The sequence below is a fragment of the Nothobranchius furzeri genome, chromosome 5 (genome assembly GCF_043380555.1).
Source record: "Nothobranchius furzeri strain GRZ-AD chromosome 5, NfurGRZ-RIMD1, whole genome shotgun sequence".
NCBI lineage: Eukaryota > Metazoa > Chordata > Actinopteri > Cyprinodontiformes > Nothobranchiidae > Nothobranchius > Nothobranchius furzeri.
The window spans coordinates 47,678,062-47,691,428 of record NC_091745.1 but is presented as its reverse complement, the minus strand read 5'-3'; the positions used below and the strand labels follow the sequence as shown (position 1 = coordinate 47,691,428).

Here is a 13,367-nt window from a genome sequence, read left to right as displayed (position 1 = left end):
TTTGTGTGCTTGGGTGTCTCCCCTCAGGTCTTTAGACCTCGAATCGTACATGAAGAGTTCCTGGTTCAGATCGGACTGGTGCTGGTAGGCGCTTGCAGCATCACTCTCCCTTTTTTATCTTTTTAGCTTTTCTTGTTTCAGAAAAACTAATTTGCACTTTAAAAAGTACACTGACACCTCATTAGTCTAATGCAGTTTGAAAAACTCTAAAACAACTGGCATCTACCAAAAGCACTTCCAGTTTATGTGGATCTTTGAGGTTAAACATTGGTGCTATTACAATCTCAGCAAAAAGTAGAAAAAAGTCAACAACACATAAATATAAATGTTTTTTTAAAGGATTAAAATGCACACCTCTGAAGTCCTAAACTCACATTATAGCTAAAGAAAATAACAAACAGTAAATAAAACCACTTTAAGTACAGAAGCCTTCTGTCCTTGTGTTCTTTCAGAAATACGTCACATCCATAGAGTCACATGAAACGAACCTGGCCAGTGCTGTCGGTAAGATGTGTTTTCCTGTTGGCTGTGATGGTTAAAAGAGCTCAGTCATCATATACTAGTACTGTTATAGCTTTAGTCATCATTTATCACTTCTACATACACGTTGCTTTGCTTTAATACTCATTTTAAATGTCTAATAATGAAACATGAATATATGTGGGTATGAATGGAGGTGTTGCCCTGAAAAGACTATTGTGGTGCTGATTTACAGCCACGTGTGCAGAGTGCGCTACTGTTCACCCATCAGGGTTCAGTCTCATGTTTCTGAGTCAGTAGAGCTGAAAATGATGATTTTCCATTAGGTGCTTCAATTCGTGAAGATCTGATTAGAACAACATTATCCATCGTGGAGGTCCTGAGTCAGCACCACACTCTCATCACTCAGTATCATGTGACTGTAAGTATGTGCGTGCGTGTGCGCGCGTGTGTGTGTGTGTGCATCCAGCTACTACGTGTTTATCATCATTTTGACTTGGTGTAGTGCCACACTAACGTTCAGGTCTGTCTGACTAAAGGTAGGAGGTACGTGACCATTACTAATGGTGTTTTTGTCTCACAGTGTTTCGTGTTTCTTGCATCACTTCACACATAAAAACAGACTTTAACTGACCCCAAAATGAGTTTTGACTTCAGGAGCCTTTATCAGGAGCCAATACCAACAAGTGGCGTTTGAGAGTGAGACTAGCCGGCTGCTACCGCTTCAACTTTAGGTCTAACTACCAGAGTCCCAAAAAGAAAACACCATTTGAAGTAACGGTAACTGGTAATTAGCACTATCTGGTTTTTGCTGGCGTCGTGGGTTTCTTGTTCCAGCAGAAGTGTCTCAGGACAGATACCAGAGGGGAGGGGTGAGTGTTTTGTGACCGTGTTTGTGTTCAAAACCTAGTTTGTTCTGTAGATTCACCGCAGCCCCCACATTCTCACACCCGCAGCATCAAAAATGATGCTGGGTGACCAAGCGTTTGTTTTCGACACGTCCTAACGCGCATGCCAGAGCGTCGTTTTCCGACGCTTCAGGTGTGAGCACGTGTTGCAGTAGCAGCTTTAAATCAGTATTTTAATGTCACGGTCCGATTGTTTTTGGAACAGCGAGGGAGCAAAGTAGAATTGGTTGCAGCTTTAAAGGCACACTTGGCAGTTTTTCTTGACCCCCTAGCTGCAACTGAGATACCAGGCTAAACTGTTGGAAAATAGAAACTTTTCCAGAAAATGACGTTTCAGTATTTCCTTTAAGAGGCTATGTAAAGTTTTTACCATTAACTTCTGGAAATATCTATCAAAATGTTGTTGAAAATGAATGAAATGATGCCCAGTTGTTGAAAATTATTTGCAGCTTCATAACAAATAATCATAAAAATCAGGTCTAAAATACACGGGAGCGGGTCTTAAGTCTCTGGGCGACGCCATATTAGACGCCATGTTTCCTTCTATGGAAGCCCATGAGGACAAAAAGCATTCACTGATTTGTAACAAACGGTTACAAAACTTTTGTCATTCTTAAATGTTGTTTTATATGTTTACCTCTTCACTCGTTGCCACTGATGAAACAGAGTCTGATGTGCTCCTTATTTTGCTAAAGTTTGCACTCCCCAGGGCTTTTTGACCCTAATGGGCATCCGTTGGTAAGGTCTTACTCCAACACAAAAATACTGCTTGCTTACAACGATTTAGGTATCTACTGCCCCGCATCGCCAGTAAAAATACACACTCAGGGTATCCGCGGGTCCTTAAAAAGTCTTAAATTTGCTTTTCCAAATTTAAGGCCTTAAAAATCATTAAAAATGACAAGTAATCCTTAAATACAGTTTCCAAAGGTCTTAAATTACCAAAGACCCAATAAACAAGAATTTTTTATTTCCATTTTCATGAATTTCTAGTTAGTGTTCAGCATTTTTTGTGTATGATATTGGCATAAGCGGAACCGTACACATTCAGTTGGTTGTGGAAGGGGGCTTTTTAGATGAGCACATTAGCTGGTTAAGCTAGTGGGAGATTGCACCATGGGGACGTGCAACTTTTATGGTAGCTGGATGGCTAGTCCCACATTCGTAATAGCTGGAAATTATAGTTAAAAAAAAGTAGCTTAAATTTGGTCAAATTGGCCTTTAAAAAGGTCTTAAAAAGTCTTAAATTTGGCTCCCTTAAACCTGCAGATACCCTGACACTGTAACTTTAAGTGCATCATTAAGAGTTCCAGCTTGTAGTCTTGTTCAGGTTCATCCAACCGTCATGCTTTTGATTAAAACGTTCATTTTTCTACATTGCCAGCTGAAAAGACGAATCTGTCAGCAGTTATAAAGTCTCTGGTTGTTGAAAATGTCCTCTTACGATGGACAGAGTCAGCTCATATAGTGCAAAGTTTAATTTAGACTCCTGTTTAACACTGTCGTGGTTGCTAGGCAACGGGATTGATGGCTAGAAGACATCTGAAGGCTTGATCATCTCATTTCACAGCCTCTGGTCTCCTGGTCCCTACACCAGTCTACACCTAGTGGGGAGGTTGGGTCTGTCAGGCTGTGAGTGGGGGGGGGGGAGGGGGAGGGTTGGACCCAAGATGCAGAACCAGGGAGACACGAGGCAGGGTTGGAATAAACGTAAAATCCTTTATTAGGAGCGATTGTCCAAAAGTAAATCCAAAAGGCAGGAAGCCAGAACCAAAAATCCAAAAATCGAAGTATGAAAAAACCAAGAGACCTAGAGACAAAGAGCTCACTTAAAGAGCTGACCTGGAGACCTAGAGACAACGCTGACACAAACAATGGACCAACAACCACATTGAGACGCAGACAGGGTTATATACACTAGGACTGTGTGATTAGTGAATTGTACACAGGTGAGACCAATAAACAGAGGAGGAGCACAACGGAGCAGGGAAGGAAACCAGACCTAAAAATGGGGAAGGGAGCAAAATGAACAAGAGGGAGAAAACAGACTAGATAAAACACTTAACAGAAGACTAATGATAAAAGGTGTCTAAGGAAAAACGTAAGGGAAACCTAGAGAGCCTGGAGGGGGTTGGGGACACACAGGGATGCTGAAACCCGGGGGTAACACCTAAGGGGAAAAAACCTGGAGTGGCCTGGGGAATACAAGGAGGCACATGAGGAGGGATCCAGACAAGGAGACACAAGAGGAACGCAAGGAGACACATAAGAGAAACCTAGAGAGGGATAAAGAACACAAGGAGACACATGAGGGAGACGCAGGACGCAGACCATTACAGTACCCCCCCCCCCCCCCCCCCCCCCCCCAAGGGGCGGATACCAGACGCCCACAAGACACAGACAAAAAGAACAACAAGGGGACCAGGGGAGTCTGGGAGGGCCGGCGACAGAGAATCAGAAGCCAGGTCCAGGAGGCTCTGGGGGGCCGGCGACGGGGTACCAGGAGCCGAGAAAGGTGACGACGACTCTGGAAGCCGAGGAAGGGGACAACGACTCTGGAAGCCGAGGAAGGTGACGACGACTCTGGAAGCCGAGTAAGTGGACGACGACTCTGGAAGCCGAGGAAGGGGACGACGACTCTGGAAGCCGAGGAAGGTGACGACGACTCTGGAAGCCGAGTAAGTGGACGACGACTCTGGAAGCCGAGGAAGGGGACGACGACTCTGGAAGCCGAGTAAGTGGACGACGACTCTGGAAGCCGAGGAAGGGGACGACGACTCTGGAAGCCGAGGTAGGGGATGACGACTCTGGAAGCCGAGGAAGGGATGATGACTCTGGAAGCCGAGGAAGGGACGACGACTCTGGAAGTCAAAGAGGTGACTCTGGAAGCTGAAGAGGAGGATGATGAGGGGACTCTGGAGATGGGGACTTGGCACGAGGCCGTAGCGAAGACTCGGCACGAGGCGGCTCAGGAGACGAAGACTCTGCTGGAGGAGACTCTGGAGACATTGGAAGCATGGACACTTTAGACTCGGCTGGCGAGGACACTTTAGACTCTTCTGGCGAGGACACTTTAGACTCTTCTGGCGAGGACACTTTAGACTCGACTGGCGAGGACGCTGCAGGCGTAGACCAGGGAACTGCAGGCGTAGACCCTGGAGGCATGGCCTCTTGGACAGGCTGGAGTGGAGCCTCTTGGGACAGTCTGGAGCGGAGCCTCTTGGGACAGGCTGGAGCGGAGCCTCTTGGGACAGGCTGGACCGGAGCCGCTTGGGACAGGCTGGACCGGAGCTGCTTGCACAGGCTGGACCAGTTGGGTCTTGGAGAGGACCATAGACTGAGCTGGCAGTGCTCGGCCTGAGCTGGTGATGATGGCGGGTGGAGTTGGCGACGGTTGCAGCCTCGTCGACGTGGAGAGTTTCGGCTCATCGGAGGAGCGGGGATGACGCCGGTTGGAACAGAGGACTGGGAGGAATGACAGCCCACCAGGGATGAGAAAGCAGCGCTGTCTGGACCAGGTGAAGGTGTGGTGGCTCAGCCCACTGGAGGTGCTGAGATGGCGCCGGACGCCGCAGAGGAGGAGTGACAGCCCACCGGAGATGATGAGGTGGCGCAGTCGAGACAAGGTGAAGGCATGGAGGTTCGGCCGATCAGAGTTGGGAAGGTACATATGATAAGTGGTCGTGGTGTGAGGCCGAAAGTCGCCCAAAGCTCTTTCGAGAAGGTCCAAAAAGAGACCTCTTCTATGGGGTGAAGGTCCAAGTAGAGGGCGGCCCACCACAGGGCTCTGCCTCCCAAGCAGAACACCTTGAACGACACCTTATTAAACTCTGAGGAATTCATGTCCAAGAAGCCAGCGCAGTCCAGCAGGTTTCTGGGTCACCATAGCACCTGTACATCTGTACATCTGGGGTACCTGGAGAGTCTGCTGGGTCCTGGGTTTGTCTGTCCATTCTGTCAGGCTGTGGGGGGGTGGGGGGGTGGGGGTTAGGACCCAAGATGCAGAACCAGGGAGACACGAGGCAAGAGTTGGAATAAACGTAAATTCCTTTATTAGGAGCGATTGTCCAAAAGTAAATCCAAAAGGCAGGAAGCCAAAACCGAAAATCCAAAAATCTAAGTATGAAAAAACCAAGAGACCTAGAGACAAAGAGCTCACTTAAAGAGCTGACCTGGAGACCTAGAGACAACGCTGACACAAACAATGGACCAACACGACAGGGTTATTTACACAAGGGCTGGGTGATAAGGGAATTGTACACAGGTGAGACCAATAAACAGAGGAGGAGCACAACGGGGCAGGGGAGGAAACCAGACCTAAAAATGGGGAAGGGAGTAAAATGAACTAGAGGGAGAAAACAGACTAGATAAAACACTTAACAGAAGACTAATGATAAAAGGTGTCTAAGGAAAAATGTAAGGGAAATCTAGAGCCTGGAGGGGGTTGGGGACACACAGGGACGCTTAAACCTGGGGGGAACACTTAAGGGGAAAAAACCTGGAGTGGCCTGGGGAACACAGGGAGGCACATGAGGAGGGATGCAGACAAGGAGACACATGAGGAACACAAGGAGACACATAAGGGAAACCTAGAGAGGGATGGAGAACACAAGGAGACACACGAGGGAGACGCAGGACGCAGACCATGACAGGGTCTTTGAAGATGCAGCCGCTGAATTTGGACACGCCTGCATGTTTTGCTGGCTAAAGTGCAACACAGTTACTCGTCCTCGTGGGAACATGGTATGCTACCAAACTCTTAAAGATGTTCAGCTTCACCTCTAAGAATTCCTTGAAAACTCAAACACATTGTGTCCTCAGGTAAAGCTTCGGTCTTCACTTAGAAACAGTCTAGATTCGTTAATGACCATTGCTTTTGAGCTACTTTGGATAAAGCCGTCTACTAAATGTCTACATTTATTCAGCCCACTCTCAGTTTCATATCGTATTTTGTGTGATTTTCACTTTTCTACTAAACTAGAGATCAGAGGACAGAGGGTGAACATGTGAGTTTTTAGGCAAGAAACTAATCAAGTATTGAACCAAGAGAAGCTCATCAGATCTGTGGGTGTTTTGGTTAAGGATGTGTGTGTGTGTGTGTGTGTGTGTGTGTGTGTGTGTGTGTGTGTGTGTGTGTGTGTGTGTGTGTGTGTGTGTGTGTGTGTGTGTGTGTGTGTGTGTGTGTGTGTGTGTGCGCGCGTACGTGAGGAACAACAATGAGATTGTGTTTAATGGCTATTGACATGTGTTTGTGGAGAAAAGCAGGAAGCAGACAGGGAGCTAACGGGAGACTTGGAGCTACTGATTGTCAATAACACAGGAAGACACTTTAATTACAGCCAGCCAGCTCAGATTAGCTTTTATTACTGCTACACAAGGACACAGACTCATCCCGGAGATCATTTACATCACTGACTTCTCACTTTTTGGATTAAAAGTAAAGTTTGCTTGAAGTTCTCTTTCCAACTTTTGTCCTAACTTAAAACCATTTATCTCATCTGGTCATGTATTTCTGTTCATATGAACAAAGCATCAAAATACTTATCGGTTTTATTTAACACTATTAAGAATATGTGCTGCTTCCTAAAATGCCCAAGTTTCAAAAGCTTTGACTGACAACTAAGTTTATGCAGAGTCGTTATTTATAATGTTGGTCCTTCTTTTTAAGGCATCTGCAATTCAGCTTGTTCACTTCTGGGCTGAATCCTGACTGATGGCAGCTCATGATTGCATAACAAGTGCTTGGAACATGTCACATGTAGATGGTTTATGTTTTTTTACCTGTCTCTTAAGGGTTGGTCACAGGTTTGTAATGGGCTTGAGGTCTGGGGTTTACCTGGCCATGAACCCAAATGTTGATGTTTATTTCTGACTAGGGATGCTCTGATCCGATCATGTGGTTTTAAAGGGATCAGAATCAGGAGAAATCAGATTAAACCTTTAAAACAACAATCATGACTTTTTAAAATCATCCTGAGATAAAGATTTTCTAATGGAATAGCAATGGCTTCATTTTAATTTCAACAAGTTCCTCTACATCAGTATCTTTTGCAGTAATGTCACACGGTTTACGGCAAGCAGGAACTCAGACACCAAGATGCAGCTGTTAGCTAGCAGGCTAACGCAGTGCTAACTTATCTCCTCAGCAGAGCTAAAATGTCTTCAGCTTGGTGATATTTTAAACTGGACAGTGAAGGTAGTGCAACAGTCACTAGTAATGTGTGCATACTGAGCAGTCATCCTGCACTCTGCTCCTCCCTCCGGGCATCAACAAAGCAAACCACCGGTCTCCACTAATTCCCAGTTTGTCTCTAATAGTTCCAGTTCACAGTGAACTCAGACAACTTCAGTCTAAGTCACACCCTCCTCAACACAATAGAGGCTAACGACTTCATCATGAGGTACGGAGGAGGGCAGTTCGTAGGTAGTGTCTGCTCAGTTAAGCAACAACAGACAGTGACAGCTTATAAGCTTGACCCTCCCATATTCCAGTCAGAAGTGACAAAGCTCCTCGGATGCAAAGTGAAACGTCTTCAAGAAACCAAAGAAGTCCAGTTGCCTTCATTTGAACCCTTCTGGATTACCATGATCTGGATGACTGAGAACTTTCACCAGCATACGAAACTTAAAGGACAACTTGGATGTTTTCTTTTTTCCTCCTTATTTCAATGGCTTCTTGAAAAGTATCGGCCCAGGACTTGAGCTCCAAGGCTCGGTATACCATCACACTAGATAAACTCTTCTTAGATGGTAGGATTTCCTCTGGGTACCATTTTTATTCATGGCTGAGTTCTGTGAGTGAGTCCACTCCCTTGGCTGAGAGTTCCCACACACATGAATGGTCTCAATATGCTTCACTGTTGGCAGGACACGGGGCTGATGGGAACATTTACTTTTAGTTCTTCTGCTGCTCTTTTCTCTGGATGCCTTAAACTACTGGGGAAAATGACTACTTCAGTCCCCAATCGTTCGATCCCCGGACCTGATGCAGAATATCAGTCTGTCTCAGATTTTGGGAGAGAAATGCATATTGATGCCAGGCCATCCAACCAAATGTCATTGAGCAATATTTTCTCTGTGCTGAACATCCATAACATCCATAAACACACATGAGCGTACAGAAAAATCCATACTTTTGAAAGCAACATATAAAGTGGACAGTAGGGTTGGGGTAGGGTATTCTACTACATATGATGTATAGATGATTTCTTTTATTATTATTTTTGCCACACTGAGCAATAGAGATATCAGTAACAAGGTAAAAGGGCCATAAACACCAGCACACACAAACAAAAACACAAATACACGTCAGCCTACACACTCCATCCATCCTCTGATGCTGGGCTATTATTACATGGGCCATTAGGTAGTGGGCAACATCCTTTGTAGTTTTCTTTCTCTGGCTTTTAATGTAATGACCCCACACACCCTCAGCATTAGTGTTGTTTCTATGGTAATATTAGTATTCATGCAGATTTGAGCAGTACAGCTTCATCTTAGAAGAGGGCTTTTACCGAGAGGAAAACGTGTGTTTGATCAAAAACCTAAAAGAAAAATCATCCAACGGTGAATTTCCAGTTTGATGTGTGACCGCGGTTTGATGGTTCAAGTCTACAGGATTAACACAGCCCCATTTCTAAAAATACGTTCCATTGCCTGGTTTTCAGTTTAGTAACCAGCTCGATTAAAATGACATTTACTGTCTCTTTACTCGTGTTGTCTAATCTAGAAGAATTGTACATAAAACGCTGAACAAACATGCAAGCCTTCAACACATTCGCGAACAATGCTGCGTCACTTTTTTCTTTATCTCACGTGCTCTTTTCATTTTTTCTCTGTCTCTCTTCTTTATGTCGTTTCAGGTTGTGGATGCCATCCTGCCTCCTCTGACAACTCTGGCTTTCAGCAAAAATGGTACGAGCCCTGGGTCACTATCAGGAGAGAGCAGTGGCAGGAGTAGCTAGTGTCAGAGTGGAGTGAGTGAGGAGAAATGGCAGTGAGAAAATAGAAAGGCAGCTTAGAGAGAAGGTCATTGTGACAGAAGAAAGCTGGCAACCTTCACACTCTTTTCTTTGTTTCGCATTTTAGTTGAGAATGCAGAGAAAATCCAGGAAGTAGAAGATAGAAATGAACAAAGACGTAGATAATGAGTCAGGCTGTGTTGTGATGAATTACAAACAAGCGATGGTGAGCTGGAGAGGCTAACCTTGGGAAATCCAGTATGTTGTGTAAAGCACCATTACAGTAATCCACAGCCTTGTTTTTGTTTTGGACCCTGTGACGGTCATTAATGTGCTGTGGCTGTTAGGGCTCGCTGCCGACACGAGGGAGCTGGTTGTTAGGGTAAAGGGGCTTCTGGTTTGCCATTAACATTTTATTTCCCTGTTACTTGTCACGCTGTGTTAGTCTAAAATAAGTCTGGTTGGGTTTGTTAGGGTGCTTGTGTTGTATAATCTACACTCACATAGATGGAATGGTTCAACAATATTAAATTCACTTTTTAAATTCACGGTACGATTATGTGTTCAAGGTTAGGGTCAGAATTAAAGTAACTAACGTATGGCTGTATAGTAATTTGTCTAAAATATGAATGTTGACTGTGATGTAAGTAAAGCACCTTATGTGGTATGTTGGGTTTCTCTTTCCGACACACACGCACGCACGCACGCACGCACACACACACACACACACACACACACACACACACACACACACACCATTCTTTAAACTCTGACTGAAATGAACATGCATTGTCTTTGTTTACTCCAGTGGAGTGGTCGGTGTTTGTTCTGAAGGTGCTGTCTGAACTCAGCCTGATTCTGCTGGTCCAAGATGAAGATATTCAAGAAAATTTTGAAAAGACAGAAAACAGAGACAGAAAAGGAGAGGATGGAAAATCCTTGAGCCAAATCTCAGCTCTCTACACCAAATCCCTGCTTCCAAGGTTGGTCTGATTTATACTGATAATGTATGCATTGATAGGAACGTACACTAATAACGTTAAAAATGGTCAGTTGGATAGATTACTCTGCTGCTGGAGGTCCTCGGTCATCCAGCTCATGGTAATCCAAACGGCTCAAGTTGGATTATTGACACTCGTTGTTTTGTGACAGTCTATTTCATTTTTAACATTAGAACCAAAATTGCTTTTGAGAGTTTTGGTAAAAACATTGTGTGGACTGACCAAACAAAAGTAGGCCTTTGTGGAAGATGTGCATCCCGTTACATCTACAAACTAACTCTGCGTGTCAGAAAAGTAAGATCATACCGACACGGTGGTGGAAGTGTGATGGTCTGAGGCTGTTCTGCTGCTTCAGGTCCTGGAACTGCTGTAACTGACTATGTTTATTTACAGTGGGGCAAAAAAGTATTTAGTCAGCCACTGATTGTGCAAGTTCTCCCACTTAAAATGATGACAGAGGTCAGTAATTTACATCATAGGAACACTTCAACTGTGAGAGACAGAATGTGAAAAAAAAATCCATGAATTCACATGGTAGGATTTTTAAAGAATTTATTTGTAAATCAGGGTGGAAATTAAGTATTTGGTCACTTCAAACAAGGAAAATCTCTGGCTCTCACAGACCTGTAACGTCTTCTTTAAGAAGCTTTTCTGTCCTCCACTCGTTACCTGTATTAATGGCACCTGTTTGAACTCATTATCTGTATAAAAGACACCTGTCCACAGCCTCAAACAGTCAGACTCCAAACTCCACTATGGCCAAGACCAAAGAGCTTTCGAAGGACACAGGAAAAGAATTGTAGACCTGCACCAGACTGGGAAGAGTGAATCTACAATAGGCAAGCAGCTTGGTGTGAAAAAATCAACTGTGGGAGCAATTATCAGAAAATGGAAGACATACAAGACCACTGATAATCTCCCTCGATCTGGGGTTCCATGCAAGATCTCATCCTGTGGGGTCAAAATGATCATGAGAACGGTGAGCAAGAATCCCAGAACCACACGGGGGGACCTGGTGAATGACCTGCAGAGAGCTGGGACCACAGTAACAAAGGTCACCATCAGTAACACACTACAACGGCAGGGAATCAAATCCTGCAGTGCCAGACGTGTTCCGCTGCTGAAGCCAGTGCATGTCCAGGCCCGTCTGAAGTTTGCCAGAGAGCACATGGATGATACAGCAGAGGACTGGGAGAATGTCATGTGGTCAGATGAAACCAAAGTAGAACTTTTTGGTATGAACTCAACTCGTCGTGTTTGGAGGAAGAAGAATACTGAGTTGCATCCCAAGAACACCATACCTACTATGAAGCATGGGGGTGGGAACATCATGCTTTGGGGCTGTTTTTCTGCTACGGGGACAGGACGACTGATCCGTGTTAAGGACAGAATGAATGGGCCCATGTATCGTGAGTTTCTGAGCCAAAACCTCCTTCCATCAGTGAGAGCTTTGAAGATGAAATGTGGCTGGGTCTTCCAACGCGACAATGATCCCAAACACACCGCCCGGGCAACAAAGGAGTGGCTCCGTAAGAAGCATTTGAAAGTCCTGGAGTGGCCTAGCCAGTCTCCAGACCTCAACCCCATAGAAAATCTGTGGAGGGAGTTGAAAGTCCGTGTTGCTCGGCGACAGCCCCAAAACATCACTGCTCTCGAGAAGATCTGCATGGAGGAATGGGCCAAAATACCAGCTACTGTGTGTGCAAACCTGGTAAAGACCTATAGTAATCGTTTGACCTCTGTTATTGCCAACAAAGGTTATGTTACAAAGTATTGAGTTGAATTTTTGTTATTGACCAAATACTTATTTTCCACCCTGATTTACAAATAAATTCTTTAAAAATTCCTGCCATGTGAATTCATGGAATTTTTTTTCACATTCTGTCTCTCACAGTTGAAGTGTACCTATGATGTAAATTACTGACCTCTGTCATCATTTTAAGTGGGAGAACTTGCACAATCGGTGGCTGACTAAATACTTTTTTGCCCCACTGTATGCTTTTATCCAAAATGACACAATTCACAATTGAACTTTTTGAAACCTGCATTTTGTATTAACTAAGGTTATTTTATCTGGTATTGAAATTATATTGATAACTGAAATGTTTTCAACCAAGAGGTAAAAACAGAAGATATTTGAGAGGGTCAGTTACATTTTGACAGCAGCACGTATCTCTCTCTCTCTCCATATTGGAATAACTTTTATCGCTCAACTATTCTTTTCAAAGCACTGTTTGCTTTTTTTAATGTTTAGGTTTGAATCTCTTCTTACTGGACCAGAACCTGTTCCACTCTACGCCCTCAAACTGCTGGTGTCCATGACCGAACACAGCAGTCAGATCTGCAGGTACTTTACATTCAAGCTACATAATGTAAAATTCTTTTTACTTCTTCTTCTTGGCGTTATTGAAGTTGTTTCCATTTCACTCTGGTGTCGGCATGAAGACCTAATTTACAAAAACAGATGTAACCAAACTGAGTGATACCACCTCAAGTGAAACATAAAAAGATGCATTTTTTTCTTATTTATAAAAAATAAAGTTTTCTGTTTTTGCAAATGAACTCTAAATATTCTCCGGTTTTAATCACAGAACATCTTTGTTTTAATTCAGCTCTATGAATCCTTCAGACTGATGCGTATATAAATGCACACTCTCACACACACCTGCAGAAGTGCCACAGACACACTTGCCTATGTCATGTGCAGTGATTTATTTACTCTCAACAACGTACAGATAAATACTAATGATCATTTGTTTGTTGATGTTGCTGATGCGCATTCAGAGCTAACGCAGAGACAGCTCTCCAGCTGCACTGCTGAAGGTGATGTGCATTCAACTAGACCCTTTTTGCCCCGGGATTTCCTGCATTGGTAATCAGTTTAGTGACAGGCTTAAGGTGCTACATTAACTTAGGAGTGCACAGAATTGACATGTTGGGCTGAAACATCTCCACGTGCTATCTACTCCTCAAGAGCTTTGCTTCAAGCTGTAATGCGAGCTCTTTAAATATACAAC

At 44.2% G+C, this 13,367-nt stretch overlaps 1 protein-coding gene across 9 annotated transcripts in view; it reads left to right on the top strand.

The window, feature by feature from the left end:
- LOC107378798 (serine/threonine-protein kinase ULK4) overlaps positions 1-13,367 on the top strand; it is a 161,821-nt gene that overhangs the window by 75,089 nt on the left and 73,365 nt on the right. For all 9 annotated transcript variants that reach the window (XM_070550837.1, XM_070550834.1, XM_070550835.1 and 6 more), the window contains 6 exons: positions 28-84; positions 453-504; positions 807-901; positions 9,251-9,302; positions 10,158-10,332; positions 12,605-12,697. In XM_070550837.1, the coding sequence (XP_070406938.1) occupies positions 28-84; positions 453-504; positions 807-901; positions 9,251-9,302; positions 10,158-10,332; positions 12,605-12,697 (524 nt within the window). The remainder of the gene's footprint in view (positions 1-27; positions 85-452; positions 505-806; positions 902-9,250; positions 9,303-10,157; positions 10,333-12,604; positions 12,698-13,367) is intronic.